The sequence below is a fragment of the Pavona decussata genome, unplaced genomic scaffold (assembly GCF_977016875.1).
Source record: "Pavona decussata unplaced genomic scaffold, jaPavDecu1.1 SCAFFOLD_321, whole genome shotgun sequence".
NCBI lineage: Eukaryota > Metazoa > Cnidaria > Anthozoa > Scleractinia > Agariciidae > Pavona > Pavona decussata.
Window position 1 is genome coordinate 1 of NW_028145711.1, and position 22,685 is coordinate 22,685.

Here is a 22,685-nt window from a genome sequence, read left to right on the forward strand (position 1 = left end):
TACCTTACCTTACCTTACCTTACCTTACCTTACCTTACCTTACCTTACCTTACCTTACCTTACTTTACCTTACCTTACCTTACCTTACCTTACCTTGCCTTGCCTTGCCTTACCTTACCTTACCTTACCTTACCTTACCTTACCTTACCTTACCTTACCGTACTTTACCTTACTTTACCTTACCTTACCTTACCTTACCTTACCTTACCTTACCTTACCTTACCTTACCTTACCTTACCTTACCTTACTTTACCTTACCTTACCTTACCTTTCCTTACCTTACCTTACTTTACCTTACTTTACCTTACTTTACCTTACCTTACCTTACCTTACCTTACCTTACCTTACCTTACCTTACCTTACCTTACTTTCCCTTACCTTACCTTACCTTACTTTACCTTACCTTACCTTACCTTACCGTACCTTACCTTACCTTACCTTACCTTACCTTACTTTACCTTACTTTACCTTACCTTACCCTACCTTACCTTACCTTACCTTACCTTACCTTACTTTACCTTACCTTCCTTACCTTACCTTACCTTACCTTACCTTACCTTACTTTACCTTACTTTACCTTACCTTACCTTACCTTACTTTACCTTACCTTACTTTACGTTACTTTACCTTACCTTACCTTACCTTACCTTACCTTACCTTACCTTACCTTACCTTACCTTACTTTACCTTACCTTACCTTACCTTACCTTACCTTAATTTACCTTACTTTACCTTACTTTACCTTACCTTACCTTACCTTACCTTACCTTACCTTACCTTACCTTACCTTACCTTACGTTACCTTACCTTACCTTACCTTACCTTACCTTACCTTACCTTACTTTACCTTACCTTACCTTACCTTACCTTACCTTACCTTACCTTACTTTACCTTACCTTACCTTACCTTACCTTACCTTACCTTACCTTACCTTACCTTACTTTACCTTACCTTACCTTACCTTACCTTACCTTACCTTACCTTACCTTACCTTACCTTACTTTACCTAACCTTACTTTACCTTACCTTACCTTACCCTACCTTACCTTACCTTACCTTACCTTACCTTACCTTACCTTACCTTACTTTACATTACCTTACTTTGTTTTGCTCTGCTCTGCTCTGCTCTGCTCTGCTCTGCTCTGCTCTGCTCTACTCTACTCTACTCTATTCTACTCTACTCTACTCTACTCTACTCTACTCTACTCTATTCTACTCTACTCTACTCTACTCTACTCTATTCTACTCTACTCTACTCTACTCTACTCTACTCTACTCTACTCTATTCTACTCTACTTTACTCTACTCTACTCTACTCTACTCTACTCTACTCTACTCTACTCTACGCTATTCTACTCTACTCTACTCTACTCTACTCTACTCTACTCTACTCTACTCTACTCTACTCTATTTTACTCTACTCTACTCTACTCTACTCTACTTTACTTTACTTTATCCTCATTTGTTCAGACCTATCCTCTAAAATACATACCCAATTTCAGACATCATGACCAAAATCATTACAATCTATACCCGTTTTCAGACCAAAACGAGTCAAAAACCATACCCGTTTGGTGCCACACATACCTGTACAGCTATATACCCCCAGCCTAGCAAAGAGTTTGGTGTACGTCGCAATTGAGTAATTATTGTGGTTATTGTTCTGAAGCGAGGAAATATGTGAGAACTCGCACGAGAAGAATATATCACATATCGTCAAGGCCTTTCAATAACCGGCTCATTTTTAAATTGGAGAGGTTTTCCCTCGCGAATAACATTCCACGTACTCGTTGAATTGCAAATATGTCATTCGCATAGCCCCGACGGGATTTACACGTGACGCCAAGGGATGTTCAACACCTTTTGCTGCCTAAAATTTGCATTTTACACTTCGCTTCCTTGTGAACGGAACGAAAGAGGGAAGAACGGACGAAACATTAAAGTATTCAAACTCTTCTCAGTTGAACCTTGTCGAGACGACTCGAACAATGGAGTGGATGACAGTAGGCATTAAAGGCAGTAGAAAAAGGTAACGCAGTTCAAAAGAAAAGCAAGACTCGATACATTATTGAAGTTTTTGGGCCAGTTATTTAAACGGAGTCTAACTTAGGCCGCGGCTTAAGACAGTCAGTGGGCCTCCTAATCTGTTTATAAGTGGTCTATTCTAAGTAGATAAATATTTTGCTAGTCTGGGATGGAAGCCTTCTTGTTACTGTCAGCAACAGACAATGATTAGATATGACTGTTGGCAAAATTGAAAATGACTTAGAACGTGGTTTTGTTAAACACCATCTAAACTGTCTTTTAATAACCGACCGACCCTTTAACCTTAGATCAAGGTATGATTCTATCGAAAACCTAATGTACTTTTTTTTTGGATAAGGAGGTTAGTTTCCGAAGAAACTGCGATGCTGCGTCGGTGGGGAGTAGAAACGAATGCTTGGTTTATTAACAGAGTTGATACCTAAAGGTAAATTGGCCATCGTAAAGAGATTCGAATGCTGACGTTTCGAGCGTCAGCCCTTCGTCAGAGAGAATCAAGGAATTGTGGGTTGTTTGTGTTTATAAAGTGAGCAGTGGCGCTACGCTATTGGTAAGAGCCTGGTAACGTGAAAAACAAGAGCAAGTTTAGTATGCCTGTGTCACTTACTGAATAATACATCATTCTCATTTATTTACCAGGCTTAAAATATTGCATCGCATTTATTCCATTACGTATATGCCACACGTGACATTCCAATCCTAGCAGTATGCAGGATATTTGTCCCATGAACCTAGTTTAATGGCCTTAGCTCCCACGAGTCTCCTGTAGCTCAGTGGTAGAGCATCCCAACTAGTAATCGGAAGGTCTTAGGTTTGACTCCTGATAGGAGCACTCGGATTTTTTCCAAGTGTGGCTGTGTCACTTACTGAATAATACATCATTCTCAAGAATAAGTTAGTCCAATGCAAATCGTTCGTTGATTTTGTGGGAATAACAGTGTTGATTTTGAAGATTAAATTTTTTTTAAATGCCACAGATTGCCAGTCGAGCGACTGGCTTGGATCTATCCTTGTCATTACTTTCAACGTCTCTAAGATGTTCACGAAATCGGTCACCTTGTCTCCTTCCTGTCTCACCAATGTATAAATGTTTGCATTAGTACATTTATTGGCAATGAATAACAATAGCACAGGTGCAAGTAAAATAAACATCCGCAAATATTTCAGCACACTCACCAGTTATGTTTCTTTCAGTTTTCTCCTTTTGTCAACAAAAGCGGAGCCACATACACTTCAACAATGGAAACGGTATTAATTGCGCTCGGATAGTTAATATTTGATCGAAAAAATACCGGATTCCCCGCCCAAGCAAATTGACATAAAACAAGCGCCGAAAGAATAGTAGATTTTTTTTTTATTTTAGTAGGATGTAATGTATATATGTCCGGGGCTGTTTGCAGCCGGTCGCCCACCCGCTTGGTATACCGCGCAAGAGAAGTCTCCAGTACGAGCCGGACAAGAAAAGGCAAACAGGCGATCAACATAGTTTGCTGGTCAACACTCTCGTGTAGCTGGTTTGCATTGCCGCCATGTTCAGTGGTGGACAAAACAAAAGAAATTGAAATTAATTAAAATGACAGTTAACGCCCAGAGGAGAAGAATCCTATTGTTTCTGTCCACCAACATGGCCGCAATGACGTCACACGCAAGCCATCAATGAGAAGTGACGAAAGCTGGACTCTGATTTTGTGGCCAATCACAGACAAGGATTTCAGTGGGTTTTGGAACAGGTCGGTGAAGAGTAGCATCCTAGGGGCTTGCTCGTTCGTTCTTGTAAACTTACCCGTTTTGCCTTCTGCTGACCCAATCATCTGCCCCTTGTTCTCTGAGGGTGGCACAATCACGATCTGAAAATCTTAGCGTGGATTGTCGTTGTTTAGTGATGTATCTTAAATTTGTTTCGTGATCGTCAAAACGTCCGCGTATGATAGTGCTTTCCAAATAACTTTTTCACACTTGAATTATTTTGCCTGGAAATTTCTATTTTCTTAGTCATTTTTTTAGCGCTTGTTCACGGCCGCCCCTAGCTAGCAGTTATGAGAGGCGGTTGTGTTCGCAAGCCAGAGCTAGGGACTAAATTTCGCTCGTTATCCTCCATGAGTTGCTCATACATACATGACCTTAATTTCAACACGAATTATAGGGTAGCCAGAAAGGCTAACATCTCCGCGTAACATAATTTCACTTGCTACAGTCCGTTGCAGGTGAAATTAGCGGCACATTTGTGGGAACATCACTGATACACGAGAGCACTGTGATCACTTACCATCCAAGGGACCATGGCACAAACCCGGGGGCGGGGGGGGGGGGGGGGCTACTCCCTCACAAAATCGATACGGGTCTAAAGCTGGGTCTGCCACGCGAAGGTGATTTTGCGACTCCTGATCTAAAACGGCGGGGTATCGTGGTGTTTTCTAGAACGGGGCTTAACACTGCAAACGCAAGGAAACTTCAAAGGTATCAGCTGGCATTTATTTTTTTCATATAGAGAGAAGCACAATTAACTCAAGTATTTTGGATATACCCTGTCGAACAAAACAAAACAATAACTTTTCTAAAATGGACTTCTGTAATTTAGCAATGAATTTTATAGAACGACGTATGTAGAAAATTGCCTTACAACTGAACGAGTTTCCATTTTGAATGCAAAAGCCTTTTGAAATTGGGTCCAAATTTGGAGACCTGAACGACAAAAACCCAAATAAAACCTACTAGAATGATTCCCCACGGCACAGGTCCAAGTATGACGAACAAAAAGTGGGCGAGAAATTTTTTTCTGGTTATTTTGTAGCCTGAGCGCAAGTTTTTTGTCATTTTTTGGCCGAGTGAGAACAGTCATGTTTTAAATCGCGGCGTCGGCAATTTACATGGCTCTGACAGCGACGAGATCCAAACCCTTTGTATTAAAAACGTAGGCTCGTAGCAGAATTTGCTTCTTAAAGGGCCCTAGTCAGCCACACCTTTGTTTTTGTTTATATGCGAGAGTTTGGCTATTATATTTTACTCGGAGCATGTCGAAATGAACGAAATCACTGTGAAACTACTAAAGATAATGAAACATACTTTCAGGAACACAACTTACACTTAAGCAATAAGATTGCGCTTCACCATACAATATCAATAATTTCGATGGCATCGAAAATGGAGGAGGCTGACTAGGGTCCTTTCAGGCGCCTTTACAAGGCAAACACAAGTTGATAAACTCGATTTGGAAAACTCTAAACACGTCAAAGCTTCACAAACCTAACAAAGTCAAGAATAGCAAAAATAGCAAAAATAGCAACGCAAGAATTATGGTCATTTTAATATACTGGTACTTTACTTAACTCTGTTTAACTTTATTTTTGTGTGTATTTATGTGTTTGTTCTTGTGTCCCTGACCTTAACATTTAAATATCTTTTCTTACAGCTGGCTGCCTGGCATTTTTAACTTCTAGGTTATTTCGGGCAGCCAGCACCCCTTTCATCTATTCTATGTATATATTTATATTTTCTATTGTAATTATAATGGGGTAGAATAAAGTATTGTTGTTGTTGTTGTTGAAAGTATCGTGTCGCAATAGCATGCAAGAAGAATTCCAGCTTTCTGCCTGTTACTGTATATCAGAGGGGATCGGCAAAACGTATAATGGAAAAGTTGGGCGAAAAAGTTTTGGATTTCATGGATGAACTTGAACGCAACTGCTTTCTCGCCTTCAGCTGCCATCTTACACAGTTCGTCACAAATTATGTAAAATAAAGTGATGTGAGCGCGACATTTGATTGGTTAAAACTGAACAGCTCGCGTTTGACAGCCTTTGACATGTCAAGTATGTGTTTGCCAACCGAGTAAAGTTGGTGAGAATAGAGGCAAATTCTATTTGTCGCCAACACTTTGTCAACCTGTTGTTGAGAAGTTCACAAATGCCAACTTGAGTTTGTCACTTTTGTTTTCCGTGAAAAAGGCGCCTCTGCCATTCTAGGAATATCGCGTGAGTTTATTTCAAATTTTTGGTTTTCCTTGTGAACTTAACACCTCGATAACTGCAACACGTTGCAGGTCACATCACCTACAGAGCGTCAAACAGTGATCGTTGAATAACTCAGTTTCTTAGGTTGGATTCAGACAACCAGCTAGCTTGTGACTAGAATACAAATGGCGAGGATAGATATTGCACGGCAACTACATGTATAACTCTGAATAAAACACCAGTTGTTGTGGTTAATTTTAGCATACAAAAGCTTTATTTTTGGAATTGATTTATCTCTGACGAGTATCTGCCAACTTTGTAATACCCGATAACCAATTACTAAGAATAATTTAAGCTTTAACAAGTTTTTTTTGTTTGTTTGTTTCTGGCGACAATTTCATTGTTTGAGACTGATTTTCATAAAACGTATCGAAACAAGACCAAATCGAAGACTCCTTTAACAACCATAGTACTCGTTTAATCTTTCCACATCTGAATTACACAAAATTGGAAACCCTAAATTTTTAGAAAAGCACGCGGTGAAGAAAATCACGTGACACAAATGTCAATAATTCTTCCACCGACCTAAGTTGATAAACAAAGACACATACTAATGCCAAATTTAAGTTACTTAGGTAGGTTTCGTTACTCTTTCGACGGAGTCGATTTTGCGTGCAGAGGCGGTTATCAGATCTTACCGCAAAGCCTTCTAGCAGCAGCAGGTTTTACAGCTCACCGTGAACTCGTGATCACGAAAACGTAGTTATCGAATTTTCCCTTTCATGATGGACATTTCTTGGACTGTTGCGTATTTGTCGTATATCTTGGTTTGTTATATTTCAAGAGGAGAGGCAGCATGCACAGGTAAGCAGTACGTGTACTAAAGAGTAGGGTTTGGAGACTGTTTACTTCCCATGCTAATCCCCGGGTGCCAGGTCCAAGGTTCTTAGCAATGAGATTAATTAAAAGGCACAAACAATTGTACTGCTTTGAAACGACCTGAGATACGCGCTGTGTTCTGTTACTGCTTAAAAGTCCTTCCTTTGTATAATTTCTCCGTAATAAAAATATATTTGAATCCGTTTTTTTAATTGTTTATTTACAAATACTTATTGTTTTCGAAAGATACCTCAGCCATGCGTGTTTTCGGTATTGAGTATCGTAATATTGGACATTGGTTTTCCACATGTGTTTTTGGCGCTATAGGTTGTTTACACGAAAATGCATTTTGAGGGTATAATTTTTGCAAAAACGTTTCTCGACTTGTGTCATCTTTTACAGTGCTAATACCGCTAAATTTCTTGTAAGTGACCATGGCAATGTCTGCACATGGTTTGGCCTCCATGGAATTTCAGTTTTCTTGGGAGTTTTGAAAAGGTAGATGCCAAAGGGAGATAGTTGTTTGCACTGAGGAGTGGCCGTTCAAAAGCATGGATTCAGCACAAGCTTTCGTGAGAAGCACGAAACTCCTTCAATAGGCAACTGATACGAAAAATAAAATAAATTAGTCGTTTGTAACCAAGGCTAATGAAGATATGTCATTAGCCGTAATCACGCTACACAATTTCAGGCCCAGAGAAAAACGATTTACCTTGGGATTCACCCGAAAGTAATCCAAGGTAAAAGTTACCTCGGGTTGGCTTGTATGAAGCCAAGATCAAGAATTTTAATATATACGTATCCTATACTAATACACTGGCTAAGGTTCTTGGTTATGACAACTGTTTCTGCATGGAAGGAAATGAAATAGTTTTAAAATTACAATGCAATGCTAACGGCGGTTAAAACTGAACTGAACTTAGCAAAAATCGTGAATTCAAAAAAATACTCAGAATCTTACTTCGAACTTTGACATCGTCTTGACACGGGCGGGTTGCCGAATTATTTTCAGTTAACCCTTTCACTCCCATGATCTGAATGTTAATTCTCCTGACCTACTGCCATACATTTCATTAAAAGTTGGTTCACAGAATTTGACGTTACATCAAACAGTATCGCCTGGTTGATAATTTTCTTTACTTTCATCACATTTCTGGTTGATATTGTATTGGTAATGTAAGGAGAAGTTACATATTAATCGCTTCGGTTGTTTTTGCTGTTTTATTTGCTTCAGATGATAGCATTTCCCGTAGTAAGTTGCCTCGACAAAAATTTGTTTTCTCCAGGGCAAAAGAATGCAGAAACCGAAGTTATTCATTATGATGCACATTAAAACTTCTGCCAGGTAATTAAAATTCTTTCAAGAGGACGTGTTGGACGTTGGTTATCCCATATGTGCCATTTTGTGCGCTAAATCTTGCTGATTTTGCTCGCAAGAACGACAAGAAGACGATTCAATGTCCACTATTCCTCGGGCATGGTATAAATTTTAATACCTTTGTAAATTCAAGGAATACGTGACGTTAAACCATCGAAAATTTTTTTTATCGATCTCGTGAGCATCGCTTTCCGTAGATCAAACAAGAAAAATGTCGGAGTTTCACTGCGAATTGACAACTTTATCACCAGATGTCGATTTTATGCAAATGACGACACGAATAACATAACCCGAACAGTCAACATGGGGGCGACTTGTTGAGCAAATGCCTTAGGCATTAAAATAACGCTACAAACAAATCATTCAGGATAATTTTGGCCATAAAGGCTAATGAAATTATCTACATTTGACGCTGATGACTTCCATGATCAGCTTTGAAAAAACCGCAAGCCAATCATTCAGAATAATTAGCTATTTTGTTAATTTCATTATATTAGACCGACCTAAATTTGCGGAAAAGACGCATGTCTATTGCATAATTAAGGTACTTAGATGCGTATCGCCGTTTGTGCTTTCATTGGGCACGATTTTCTGCGCGTGAGAGTTCACCCTGGCTAAAGTTCTCCAACAGCAGTTGGAGAACTCAAGGTCTCTGAAGTACAGTTTATACCCTTCTCTATTTTATGATGGCCAATTCTTGGATTGTGCTGTGTTTGTCGATTATCTTGTTTTGTCGAATTTCAAAAGGAGAGGCAACATGTACAGGTGAGCACAGTTGTTCAAAGAGCGGATACCTTTATCCAGCGGATAAAACGTACTGATTGGAGTAAATTTTATCCACTGGATAGCGTTATCCGCTCTTTGAACAACGAGGGCCAGTACTGTAATTTACGACCATATAGCCCCAGTTACACAAAATTATTGAAATGTTTGTTGTCATTCGAACGGTACTCGTTCCTAGTTTGGTGTGGATACTTCGCTGAACTATTTTCTTTTCTTTTCTTTTTTTGTCTGCCGGGCTCATTGTTCTTGACAAATGCTTAATTTCAGAGCAAAGACTTTTAAACCGCTTTTAAACTAGCCGAAGTGTGTATATTACGTGCCGTGTTTTGCTGCCATTTAAAAGGCCTTCCCTATTATAATATTTCTTCTTAATAAAAATATATTTCAATGCGTTGTTTTTAAATTCTTATTGGTTTGTAGAGATAAACCAGAAATTGCATGCATTGTTGCCTTCCCCAAATGTTCAGTGCTGAGAATCCTTGTTAACATTAAGGCTTATGTTTGTGTATTTGATGTCGAGTTAATTGAAACCAAAATGCATTTTAAGAAGCTCTTTTACAAATTATCATTTTTTAAATGCGCGTCACCTTTTTAATATTACTTTGCTGTCAAACTTCTTGTAAGCGGCCAGGATAACAATTGCTCGGCCAAGAACGGATTCAAACGGGACTGTGAAACTTTGTTCGTTAATAAGGAGATGGATTCTTAAAAAGAGTGACCGGTCCAAAAAAATATAAGCAACATAGTTGAAAAATTAAAAACATGGATAAGTTTGCCAGCTGGCGGCGTCTTGGCTAATGGTTGGATGTGTATGACAGTAAAATTAAATAAAAAATTAGTTGGGTGTTTTTGGCAACTGGTTAAGACATCTAGTTTTATACGTGCAACCGATTTTACCTCGGGTAAAATTTCTATAATTGCGTCAACGAAAACAATGAAAAAAAATTGTTCTTGATCAGTAGAACACCACATAAATCAGCCAACGATCAAGAGGTGCATGACAGTCTTTGAAACCGAAGTTATCAATTATTATGTATATTAAAATGTTAGTTGGGTGTTTTTGGCAAGTTAACACATCTAATTTTGTACGTGCAATCGATTTTACTCCGGGTAAATTTCTATGATTGCGTCACGGAAAACAATTCGAAAGAAATTGTTGTTGATCATTATTATAAGAACCCTGCATTAATCAGCCAACGATCACGTCAAGTTTTAGCATTGAATTGACGGCCTCTTTATCTCCAGGTGATGTGTTGATCTCATAACAAATGTGTGCTCTGATCCAGCCTGATCAAACACAACAGCCAACACACATGAACACGACTAGTTTTTGTGACACTTTTTGAGGAATGGTGTAAAGGTTGAAACAACGCCGTTTTTAAAGCCTGGTTCACACAAGCGTCATAACGACTTAAGGGCGAAGTCACGCAAATGCAAATAAAATTTTAATTCGATGTTTTGTGTCACAAGTTTGAACAACATTACATAATGACGCACCAGAAACATAATGACATAAGCATGAACGACAAGAAAATGTCGCCAGTGCGTTAAATCGCGTAAAAGATCAAAACATTTCTAGTTTAACTGAGCCCTTCAGATACGTTAAAAGTAAAGTGGGCTTGACCCACTCGGAGAAAACGTTTTAAAATAGTTCGTAGGACGGAAATATCGCTTTACTTTCGATTGTTTTGCGACTGTTTTTCGCTCCCAAATTACAATTGTCAGACTTCCAAAAGAAGAGAAGCATTTCTTAGCGACGAGAATTTGACTGAAAGCATTTGAAAATAATATTCAAAATATTAAAACAATAGTACAAACAAACAAGTGCATTTTTATCGGTCAAAAACTCAACCTGAAACCCAAAATAATAAATTGAAATAAGGGACTTTCTATTTTGTTATATTCTCTTAAAATGGTGTACACAATGATGAAAATATTAGAATTTACAGTGTTTTAATAATAGGCCTTATCACGGTTTTCGACGCCGTTTTCCGGTGTCAAATAATTTTCATAAAACATCGCTTCTGAAAAATTCATGAATTTAAAACTTTTGACACTAGGAAAAGGATTTTAAGAAAAAAAAACTGGAGGAATGTGCCAGAAAGCGTCCAGTCGTGTTTTGAACTTTCCATACATTTGTCTGCATAGCGAACCAGCCGTGAACTGCTACTAAAAATAGTTCGCAGGAAAAATACAGGGAAATGTATGGAAAGTTCAAAACACGAATTTTTTAGAAGCGATGTTTTATGAAAATTATTTGACATCGGATTTCCATACAAACACTGTTATTTCAACACGCGTTTGTTTACTCGTCAAAATGGCGTCGAAAACCGTGATAAGGTCTATTATGTAGAAACGTAGAGAAAATAAATATCGTGAAAGCGATCATTGGTCGCCTTGGTAAAATACAATAATAAATAAAATAATTGTTTGTCTCACGATGTAGTCTCTTAAGTTGTAGATCGCGACGTTTCGACTGTCAGTATTGCTAGTCTTCATCAAGCGACGAGGTCGACTGATTTACTGAGTATTTATATAGAGGGTCGGCTCTGTTTTTTCCTTTCCTTGTTTAAAAATAACTGCAAAACGAGACCATATTTTTTGGAGTAATTTCACATGGCTTCAATGAATGAAAACGCGCCGCGTTTCCTTTTTTTGAGAGATTAGTTTGTAAGAGACGTTCTTTCTTTCAACTGTACGTATTTCCATGATTCACTATACGCTACTTATGTTTGAACCATTTTCATTAGCTGTGCCAGAACCAGTCGCCTTTTACCCTCTCAATGGCAATTTCACAACCAACGACGTACGGAGGTTGCCATGGCTTAAGGGGCGTGCGAGCAATGTAGTGTTAACAACAGGGCCCCACGGCGCCGCACAAGGAGCCTATGAATTCTCTGGAAATAACAATAGTTACATCGAGTTTCCTAACAGCAACGACACCCTGGATGTTAAGAAATCGATCACCCTGATGTGCTGGGTTAAACCTGGAGGCCAAGACGGACCGCTATTTAACTACAAAAAAGGTGGCTATCATTTTGGAGTTCATATCTGGATAGAAGGCAATGGCAAGTTTTTTCATCGAATTACTAAATCTGGCTCATATGCCCGTTTGGATTATCTCCGGACCGATCAGCCTCTTGAAGTAGGAAAGTGGGTCCATGTTGCTGCAACGTACGACAGCTCCACTGGAGTCAACTCCATATACGTTGACGGAGTGTTCAACAAGACGAAAAATATAGAGACGGGAATTCGGATCGCGACAAATGATTCAGCAGTTAGAATGGGGGTGAAGATTGGTGACAGCAGGTACTTCAAAGGAGCGATCGCTAAAATGATGGTTTATGATGTTGCGCTAAGTGCACAACAGATACTTGCCGTGAAGAATCGAGGTAAACTTTGAATTGTGAATCAACAGTTTGGTTTTTTTTAAGGACGGTGCCTACTAATACAGAAGGGCTGTTGGAATCCAAAAAGAAAATTGGGGGTAACCGCGCATATTTCAGAGATAATTAAGCAACAATATTCCTGAAAAGCGCCGAAATATTGGTTAATGTATGACAGTTTTTCCTAAATTGAAGCTTAATTATCTCTGAAAAATGCATGGTTACCCCCCAGTTTTCTTTTGGGATACCAAGAGCACTTCCTAAGTTTTGCTTTCTCTACATAGTTTTAAACCACGCAAGAATATCCCTGTATTAGTGAGCACTACCCATAGGAAACCCGAGTATCTCGAGATGCGCGGAAGTTATGCGCAGTAACAATAGTAGACACCGTCTTTAAGTAAAAACTGTAAGTTATCTTGTTCACACGTGTATGCTTTCTGCAAATTTATGGACCAAAACCAATGACCAATACTGCAAAACGATCGGGAAGGGGGATTGTAATCCTCGAAATTTTTGATGGAGATGTGCTGTTACGGTTCTCCCAACCTTAATTTCAATTCATTTATTTTGCCATTAACCAAAAAATACAACATAAATACATTAAAGATGATACATGATATTCCTACTATTACAATAGTCGTACTAAACTATTTACAAGATTAAATGTGTTAAAGGCTAGGAAGCCGCAATACCTATATAGCATATAAACGGAAGTACCCCCCCCCCCCCCCACCCGACCAAAAGTCATGGAATAACAATTACCAAGTCCGTGCAAAAATATATTACCAGAGTAGTGTGAATTTATTTCATAGCATGTTTCACCTTTTAAACAAGTAAGAAGGAGTTATAAACCATTAAACTGAATCGAGCAGAACAATGGCAAATGATGATTATAGCAAACAACTTTACTTTTTGATAAAACCGATCAGATTTTCTTGCTATGAACCGGTGATCAGTAAATCCTAGTGCTTTTTTGCGGTTTCAGAGGTTATGAAAGCTCTTGGTATGGAAAGCGGTGCGATTCCCGACTCACAAATCAGCGCCTCCTCAGAATATAACCGGTTGTCGGCCGATCACGCTGCCAGCCAGGGAAGACTGAACTTTCAAGAAACATCTGTCAAGGCGGGGTCTTGGGCAGCTGGTACAAACGATGACAAACAATGGCTGCAGATTGATCTTGGGAATCAGCAGACCAAAGTAACACGAGTAGCAACGCAAGGAAGAAATTATGATGGCCTGTGGCCCTGGGGACCTCACCAACAGTGGGTAACTAGGTACAAGCTACAGTACAGTAACGATACTGCGAACTTCAAGTACTATAAGGAACAAGGACAAACCACGGACAAGGTGAGCTCTTTTTGGTACATTGGGACTTATATTACTAAAAGTCGACCGAAAAAAAAATGGCTGAAACTAAGAATATATTCCATTTGCCAGAACTGGCCGGCCACACCGGCCAATTTGTAAATCAAATGCGTCATTTTGAAGGGATGATACTGGGAAATATTGAAAGATAAGGACTCCGAAAATGGTGCGTGCTATTTAGAAGGAATTCAAAGAACCAGGATAAAACTTATCCTTCAAATTGATACAAACTGACCTATCTGGCCGGCCGATTGTGACAAATGTAAAGCGCCCTAATACCAGTATCACATTTACCAGCAGGTTATAACATAAATCAAACTGTGCAAGAAATGTAAAGTATTATCATAACGAATTTTAGTATCATAACGTCAATATTATACTGCGAATTCAATGTGCCTTTTCAAATTGAAGAAAGATCCTCGCAGTTGCTACGCAACTTAAGCAGTTGCGAAAGAAAGCTTGAGAAAATTCAGGCTTGAAAGGGATTCGAACCCATGACCTCTGCGATTGCGATGCAGTGCTCTACCAAGTGAGCTATCAAGCCAACTGGGAGCTGGTCATATTGTGAGATCGTAATATGCCCGTGAAGGATTAATAAATAAATGTAAATATATGAAAAATATATTTGTTTCAACTATTACATGAGGAGTTTAAAGCTATATATATTGAATTTAGGAAACATTAAAAAAGATGTTTCAATTAAAACTTTTTTGAATCTGATCTAAAAACAGTAAAAATGTTTGATTTTAAAAACTAAATTTTCGTCAATGTTCTGTGCCCTTATTCCAAGACCACAACTCTTTTAACGAACATATATATTTCCAACAGGTTTATTTACCTAAATCAGCATGCTCTGGGGACAGGCGACAAATATGAACCGTACATGATGCAAAATGTTTCAAACTTGACAAAGGCAACAGAAGGTTGCCATAAATTCAGTTTATAAGATCAAACGTTTTTACTGTTTCTAGGTCAAATAAAAAATAGTTCAAATTGAAACATGTTCAACACTGGAAAAATAACAAAACTGTTGAATAAACTAAATGTCTGGTTCATGACAAACACTAGACTTGGTATGTTAGAATATGTAGTCTGGTAATCTCTTAATTACTTTTATTTTCAGGAGTTTGCTGGAAATTCAGACCGGGAAACTGTCGTTTTCCATGATCTTAACCCACCAATCAATGCGCGTTACATCCGATTTCGACCAGCAGCTTGGCATGATCACATTTCAATGAGGGTGGAGCTTTATGGGTGCACAGGTACAAATATGCACTATTGCCGAAAAAGCAATAACGTCCCGTCCTCTGAAAAAAATATGCCTCGAAATTTCATATCACCACATGCAATATTATATATATATCAGGTTTTATTCCGAAAACTAAGCCAATTTTGTTAGTAAGGGTCGTAGAAGAAGACACGTGTTTGTCAGTTGTTTAAAATTTGATGGTTGATTGACAACTGATAGTGAGAAAGGCCAATCCGGACCCCTTTTATACCAGAATTTTCTGTTTAAACATAAGCTTGAGGTGACATTACGTATTAATTTGCAAACGGAGGAATCTTGGATTTGTTGTCTTGGATTTCTTGATATTTTATAACCGTCGACAAAGTAAAAGGTCATTAGAGCGAATAGAAAAGCACTACGGTGTTCTAAGATTCAAAAACTTTTGAAAGGGGAAATTCAAACTTCTGAGAAACCTATTTGTCAAAATGGGGTTGCTGAGGTAACTTTGAAATCCATAAACATTGACATGCCAAAAGAAGCAATTTCCAGATACATATTTTCCATAAAATGGCACCTAACCCGCTCGCGTCCGCTTGTATTTTTAGAATGTCCGCGCAGGCAGAATAACGTCTTCATATCCAGATGCAGGCCATCTTGGGTTTCTTCTTTTCATCTACAAAGTTCGGGAACCACTGAGTTGAAACTAAGCAAAAAAGAAATTTAAAACTAGTAGAAAATGACTGCGGTGATACAAAACCTTAGTAGTTCACAGAACAATGTTCATTTTTTTTTAAAAAAAATTCTAAATTTTGATCAACTCATTGGTTAAGTTTAAATTTATTTTCCAATGCTGTTATCCAAAAAAAAACTTAAAGCAAGTGTAATTCAAAACTTCAGTGCAGTTTTGCATCGATTTAAATGTCATTTTGTAAAAAAAAATTATGTAAAAGCGAGTACTGATCGCTGTTTGTAGACTGCTTTCGAAGACAATGACCAGCCTGGAGTAGCCCTTGCTATAGGCCTAAATAAATTATTGAATTAATTGAAATACATTGACAAAAGAAGCTGATCGTCATTAGTTTGTTTTCAATAGACTGAAAAGTAACTGAAAATTGCGCAATAGTGCTTAATTTGTAGTTACATCGCGGCTCTTATAACTACCCACAATGCAGCAAAAACGTAGATTAAACAAATTCAGCAAATTCTGATTCAAATTTAAATTCTGCGTTTCAGATTATTTGGTGATTTCATTTAATCTTATGGATAAATTTCCTTCTGGAGTATAGGTTGTGCGACAGCCATTCCGGTCGTTTATATTTCTTAGGGGCTCCTTACGGTTTATTTTGCTGAATATCTCTTCGTAAGGCCTTCATCGCCTCAGATCTTTGGGTTTAATTGTAAAGAATACCTACAGTTTTATTCGGCAAAATGAAAGCTCAAAATTTCGTTTCAGTTGAAGACAGATTCCTTTCGTTCTCAAAGGGGTAAATACACTGTTAAAAATGCGAAATATGAGGTCAGGTAGCAGTTTCATAAAATCATCAAGAGCAAGTAGATTCGTTGAATGACATTTTGTTTCCTAAGACTTTCTGCAACTGAAATTTTCAGCTTAAGCATCCCAACATACCAATCTTACACAAATATGTCTTTAAAAGGCCACAAAACGATCTGAGAACACATTAGACAACTCTCGTTGGGTGCCCTATATACTGGGAGGCGGCGTGGTCGAGTGGTTAGAGGCGCGGAGTAGTAATCTGGACGTCCCAGGTTCAAGTTCCAGGTTCAAGTTCCCTTTCAGCAAACAGCTTGGATTTTTTTCGGGGTAGTCACCTGTTCAAATCCTCGGCCAGGCTTTGTAAATAGCCAACTGGTAATCCTCCCTACCCGTTAGGATTTTTAACGAGTTTCTGTGCTTTTAACATATTTGTTTGATTTCACGGCCCCACAAGCTTCTAGCTTTAAAATAATCTAACTGTGTATACAAAAATTTACTTTACTTTTACTTTACTCTACTCTACTCTACTCTACTCTATTTTACTGTACTTCACTTCACTTCACTTCACTTCACTTCACTTCACTTCACTTCACTTCACTTCACTTCACTTCACTTCACTTCACTTCACTTCACTTCACTTCACTTCACTTCACTTCACTTCACTTCACTTCACTTCACTTCACTTCACTTGACTTGACTTGACTTGACTTGACTTGACTTGACTTGACTTGACTTGACTTGACTTGACTTGACTTGACTTGACTTGACTTGACTTGACTTGACTTGACTTGACTTGACTTGACTTGACTTGACTTGACTTGACTTGACTTGACTTTACTTTACTTTACTTTACTTTACTTTACTTTACTTCCGTAGTTCTTTCTCTCAAGACAGAAATATGTGGTTTCGATTCCGTCTTGTGGATTTGCTTTATCTTGCACAGGAATTGTAGATGGCGGTTATTCAGAATGGAGTTCTTGGCTTCAATGTTCCCAAACCTGTGGAGGTGGGTCTCGCGTTCGCTCCCGTTCTTGCACCAATCCCTCTCCGAGCTATTCAGGAAAAGATTGCGCGGAACTGGGACCTGCCTTTGAATCAGAAGAATGCAATAATGATTGCTGCCCAGGTAAATCGAATTTCTTATATAAAAGTGATTGCATTGCCATAAAATCGTCTGTGATGAAGATAGTGTATCAGTGTTCGCTAAACCATGACTCCTGCAAAAGGTTGTTCCAGTAAGATATTCAGCCAGGACCATTAAATTAAGAATGAGCAGTTTACATAGAAAAGATATCTACACAAAGCATAATGAAATAATTCTTAAAACGTTCGGTTCCAAACAAAAGGTTGGGACAAATTACAGAAACACGGTCCGCGAGGACGTAAAATATCTGATCACCGACCCCCACCCCCGAACAATGTTGAGTCCGTGTAAGAAAAATGCCTCGTATGACTTCAACATTGTATGGGGGGAGGGTGTGGGGATGTTAAATGCGTTGTGAACAGATAACATGGCTTCTTTAGTTAGGTCACCCTAAATTGGCAGTTTATAGCATACTTTGTAAGATTTGTCCCAAGCCCTTTTGTCTTTGATTGTAGGTACCTAATGTTGCTTCTCAGCCTTACAGTGATAGAATTAGTTCTTGGCGTCAATAAGTGAGCATGGTCTACGTTACAAACAATGTCATTAAGTACGTGTTGGAAGACCGGCCTTTTTAAGGCAGTCTCATTAGACAAGGCTAGTAAAACTACAAGCAAAGCTCTCGTCTGAATCCTTTCAAAAACATTGGATAAATAGTTAAAAAAAAAGCTACTATAAAATACTTGACAAGATATTCAACAAATGATCTAATAAAACTACAAAAAAAACACAATTAATTAAACAAGACGTTTCGCTACAATTGGGCAACTCCTATCTTCCTCCCACACCTTCGTGGGTGTGAAATGCAAATTTAGACGGCGTTCAGTCGTGGCACGTTGTTGACTCGAGCATCCTCTCAAAAATTTGCCTCAAATTTTATGACATCACCACAGCAATATAAGACATCAGTTTCTAATTCGGTTTATAGGGTTTATTCCGAAAACTAAGACAATGTTAACATTAAGAGTCGTAGAAAAAGATGCACGTTGTTTGTCAGTTGTCTACGCTATTCAGGCCCCTTTTGTACCGGAATCATGTTTCCTATTTAAGTCCATTACAGTGCAACAATGACAGTAGCTCATAAATACTTTGTAATATTTATAGGTTTGAGCTTGCAGTAAATAAACTATAATTTAATAAAACCCTTTTTCATTCTGATTAAACAAAAAATAACGAAGAGCCAGGCTCGTCAATTGCAATCAATTTAAGACGTAATACGCACTAAGTTCTTAGGTCCAACCCCTAACTTAGAAATACTACATCATGTGTGTTTCGAGAAAGGTAATACACATTTGTGTCTGAAGTTTTAGGTTGTCCAGTTTGCTGGTATGGCTATAAGAACTCCTGTTACAGGATCGGGGGCAGCTCTCATTTGGGTCATCGAGATCTCAACTGGGAAGATGCGAGGAAACTGTGCCTCCAACATGGAGGAGACCTTCTAAGTGTGGCCGACAATGCCGAAATGGACTTCATTAAAAGCATTTCAAATGAAAGCGTTAAGTACTGGATCGGATTGAATGACCGTCTTAGCGAAAATGTGTTTGTTTGGAGCGATGGCACACCATATAATCGTTCTTTGTACAATAATTGGATTAAAGGTGAACCTAACGACGACAAGGGCAACGAAGACTGTGTGGAACTGAAAACGGATTATGCTTGGAATGATTTCATCTGCGCATTTAACTTAAGCTACATCTGCGAAAGACCAAAAGGTTAGACTACATAATGAGAATGAGAAATATTTCTTTTAATAGCAAATACCATGTCAAGAATCTGTATCTATTTGAACTCTAACCTCTTGAAGTCAAACTCCATACCCTGTTATCTGGTTCGAGCTTTCAAAATTCCAACAATCTGGTTCGAGCTTTTAAAATCCCAGCAATCTTTGACCACTCATATGTAAGCGAAATGATTTCTAATCTGTGCAGGGTATACTTTGTTGTATTTTGCCTCTAGCTTTTACCACTTTCTACTTACAATGTTATTAGTTTAAATTAAACGATTCTCTGAAATATCCTTTCTTTATAAGCACTAAGCAGCGGCCAACTCGACCGCTCAGCTACTTTGGCTGCTGCACACTGAATCCAATGTATATATATTTTTAAAATATAAACCTGTATCTATGTTAATTGCGTTTGTTTTTTCTCTCCTGTTTCTGACCAAATAGTGTGGAACAAAATGACCCGTTTTTATTTGATTGCTGGGGAGGATAAGCTTCACTGTATGACATTCTTCTTGGTGTCTCAAAATCGCTACGATCTCTTGGATAGGAAAAATGCACTAATACGGCGAGTGCAATCACAACGATCCCCGGGCTAAACTTATTGCATGTTGTATTTGCATAGGACTTACGCCGTCTTTGTATACTTCTTTCAATGACTGTAGCGATCTTAGAAATCATACGAAGAAAAGTATTTATTTCAAGTGCTCTTTTTGTTGTTGTTTTGTTTATCAGGATATGATGAATGAAAGGAACTTGCTAGGGTTTGGTTTTAAGGCACTCATTAAGAACACGATTTTTTGTCTAAAAATGCACCTTGTTAAGGCATTTTCTCTTGTGTATTTGATTTCTGTAATTTATTTCGAGATGATTAATGACGTAAAGGAGAATATCAACCCATTCTCTACAATTCAGCTAATACATTTGTATTAATTTTTAGAAAAATAATTTGTTAAAAAGCTCCAAAAATTCTGTATTCATCAGAGTTTTCTTTTTTTATATTGTCTGTTTATTTCAAAACGTAAGGTACATGCCTGTACTCCTACAAATGATAATAACCATAATGGTAATGTTGATCATAATGACATTTGAATTAATCGATCGCGTTCTTTTTTCAACAAACTCAATTTGCCGTGCAATTTCGCAGTGTATTGAATCGGAATTCACAACAAATGGACCCTTCTGTGCCCTGTGTTATGTTATTCATATTACTTTTTTATAACTTTATTCCATGATGAAATATCTACGGAACATTCATTTGACGCAAACGATCTTTCCTCAGCACCGGTCCGACTAGTTGGAGGAAGCTGGAGTGGAGAAGGGAGAGTAGAGATATATCACAATGGCACTTGGGGATCAGTTTGTGATGATAAGTGGGATATCAACGACGCGCAAGTCGTGTGTCGTTCTCTTGGCTATTCTAATGCGTCCGATGCCCCAAAGTATGCACACTTCGGTCGAGGAAGTGGGCAGATATGGTTAGACGATGTCAACTGTTCGGGTCATGAAAGTTCTATAGCGATGTGCTTGCACAGTGGATGGGGTATTAATGACTGCGGTCACAATGAAGATGCATCTGTCATCTGTTCAAGTATGTAAACATTGATCTTCATTTTCGTCAACTAATTCAAGTTGCTGCACTATCGTGTTGATCGTGAAAATTTTCCGTTAGCTAGCTTTGGAATTTTTCGGGTTCGGACAAAACATGGGGTAGGCCATGGCCTACCGGTGGTTAATTTCATAAAAAAAAATCCCAAACAAATATGTTTGGCCCCGAATACCGTCAAATTCTTATTTTGATCCCCAGGGGGCGATTATATAGTTTTTCGTTACTTATTAGTAGGAGTAGGGGATGGGGGTTCCGTTATAGCTGAGTTCCCGCGCAAACGTTTCTTTGCAAGCATTCCGCTGGCCAACTTCGCTACACTTCGCCGTGAGGCCAGCTGTGTTATCATAGTCCCTCGTTGGTGCCATACGTTTTGTCGTCGTTTAATAACATCAGTAACATGGATTGGGAGGAGGATTCAGACAAAAGGTACGTGGAATGTTTTGCTATTCATTTTCATTTTTTTTCGGTCTGCATAAAAAACACCTTAAATATAAATGCGTAAAGCATCTAACCTCAAGTCCGTCGCCATTATAATATTGCTCCTCAGGCCTAGCTTTCTGAACTGTTTGTACCAGCACATAAAATACGTAATGTTTGATTTTCGACTTGGCCACTTTTAATCTTCTGGTGTCAGTTTAGCCAGACATCTCGTTGTCTAAACAGCTTAATAATGATCGCTTGCGATTTGTAAAATCCACACGTGTAGTGCTGCAAAAATAGATTGGAAACCAAACGGGCGGTCCGGAGGTTTGCTCAGAATTTCGAATTGCTAGCTGTCGTCTTGCGGCGCATTTCAGTGAACACATTGGTACCTGTTAACATTTTATGTCTCTCTTTATCTTAGTGTTGAAGAGATTTCATTATTGATGGAAGATTTAGAATCTCCTTCAAAGAAGGACCGCGGCATCTATGGGAAAACGCTGTGAGTTCCTCTCAATTAAAAATCTGTCAATTCGTGATATACATGGATACGTATGCTTACCTGATTTAATTTTCTGTATCATGTACTGTACAAGGCATAACGTGACAAACTGTACCTATTTTATAGAATTTGTTTCTGCAAAAGTTACATGTTAATAAGCTTATGTATGCGGCAAATGTTTTCGGATTTTCGCTTCGCTTCATTGTTTTCGGTGAGGGTAAAAGACGGAATGAGTTTGCGGAATGGAATGTGGAATGACGTGCGGAATGGCATAATTATGCAAAATAAGAATTGCGGAATGACATAATTATGCGAGATACGATTTATGCATAATGACTCACAGAAATACATTAAACTGAAAAAGTGCGCCTTTTTTTGGGCGCCAATTTGCAAATACAGCCTTTTTGTAACCATTCAACCGAAAAATGCATCACAAAAACCCAAACGATGGTATCTTCGAATTCAAACATTTTTCCTTCGATTCTCATCGCATAGCCGTTGATGCAACATAGCAGCTCGTGAACTTTTATCGCTAGCGAGTGAACACAAGATTTGTAATACATTTGCATTAAAGAGGTTTGTTTATTTACGTAACCTGGTTTCCATTCCACGAGACGTCCGCCATTACGGGAGATGTATACAACTCAATCGAAGGCTGGTTAAACTTGACATGTTTCAAGCTTTCACACATTAATCAATTTATCATACACAGCCAAAGGAAGGATCTTGATGTAAATGCTCGCGATCGTCGTTTTTGGAAGTGGGTTAGTGTGACAGTTGTGGAT

The 22,685-nt window shown here is 38.4% G+C and overlaps 1 protein-coding gene and 1 non-coding gene across 13 annotated transcripts in view; one reads left to right on the forward strand and one right to left on the reverse strand.

Moving 5' to 3' along the window:
* Positions 1-6,649: 6,649 nt before the first annotated feature.
* LOC146453879 (uncharacterized) overlaps positions 6,650-22,685 on the forward strand; it is a 94,520-nt gene continuing 78,484 nt past the window's right edge. For 3 of the 12 annotated variants that reach the window (XM_085096062.1, XM_085096064.1, XM_085096065.1), the window contains exons 1-7: positions 8,701-9,016; positions 11,785-12,426; positions 13,406-13,767; positions 14,909-15,047; positions 17,452-17,634; positions 18,954-19,361; positions 20,652-20,960. In XM_085096062.1, the coding sequence (XP_084952188.1) occupies positions 8,935-9,016; positions 11,785-12,426; positions 13,406-13,767; positions 14,909-15,047; positions 17,452-17,634; positions 18,954-19,361; positions 20,652-20,960 (2,125 nt within the window). In that variant the 5' untranslated portion in view covers positions 8,701-8,934. Of the gene's footprint in view, positions 6,859-8,700; positions 9,017-11,784; positions 12,427-13,405; positions 13,768-14,908; positions 15,048-17,451; positions 17,635-18,953; positions 19,362-20,651; positions 20,961-22,685 lie in introns of those variants that run through there. The other 9 variants (XM_085096069.1, XM_085096070.1, XM_085096068.1 and 6 more) reach the window with 7 other exon arrangements.
* Positions 14,257-14,329, reverse strand: Trnac-gca (transfer RNA cysteine (anticodon GCA)). The gene has a single exon. It is a non-coding gene; the product is annotated as a tRNA-Cys (tRNA).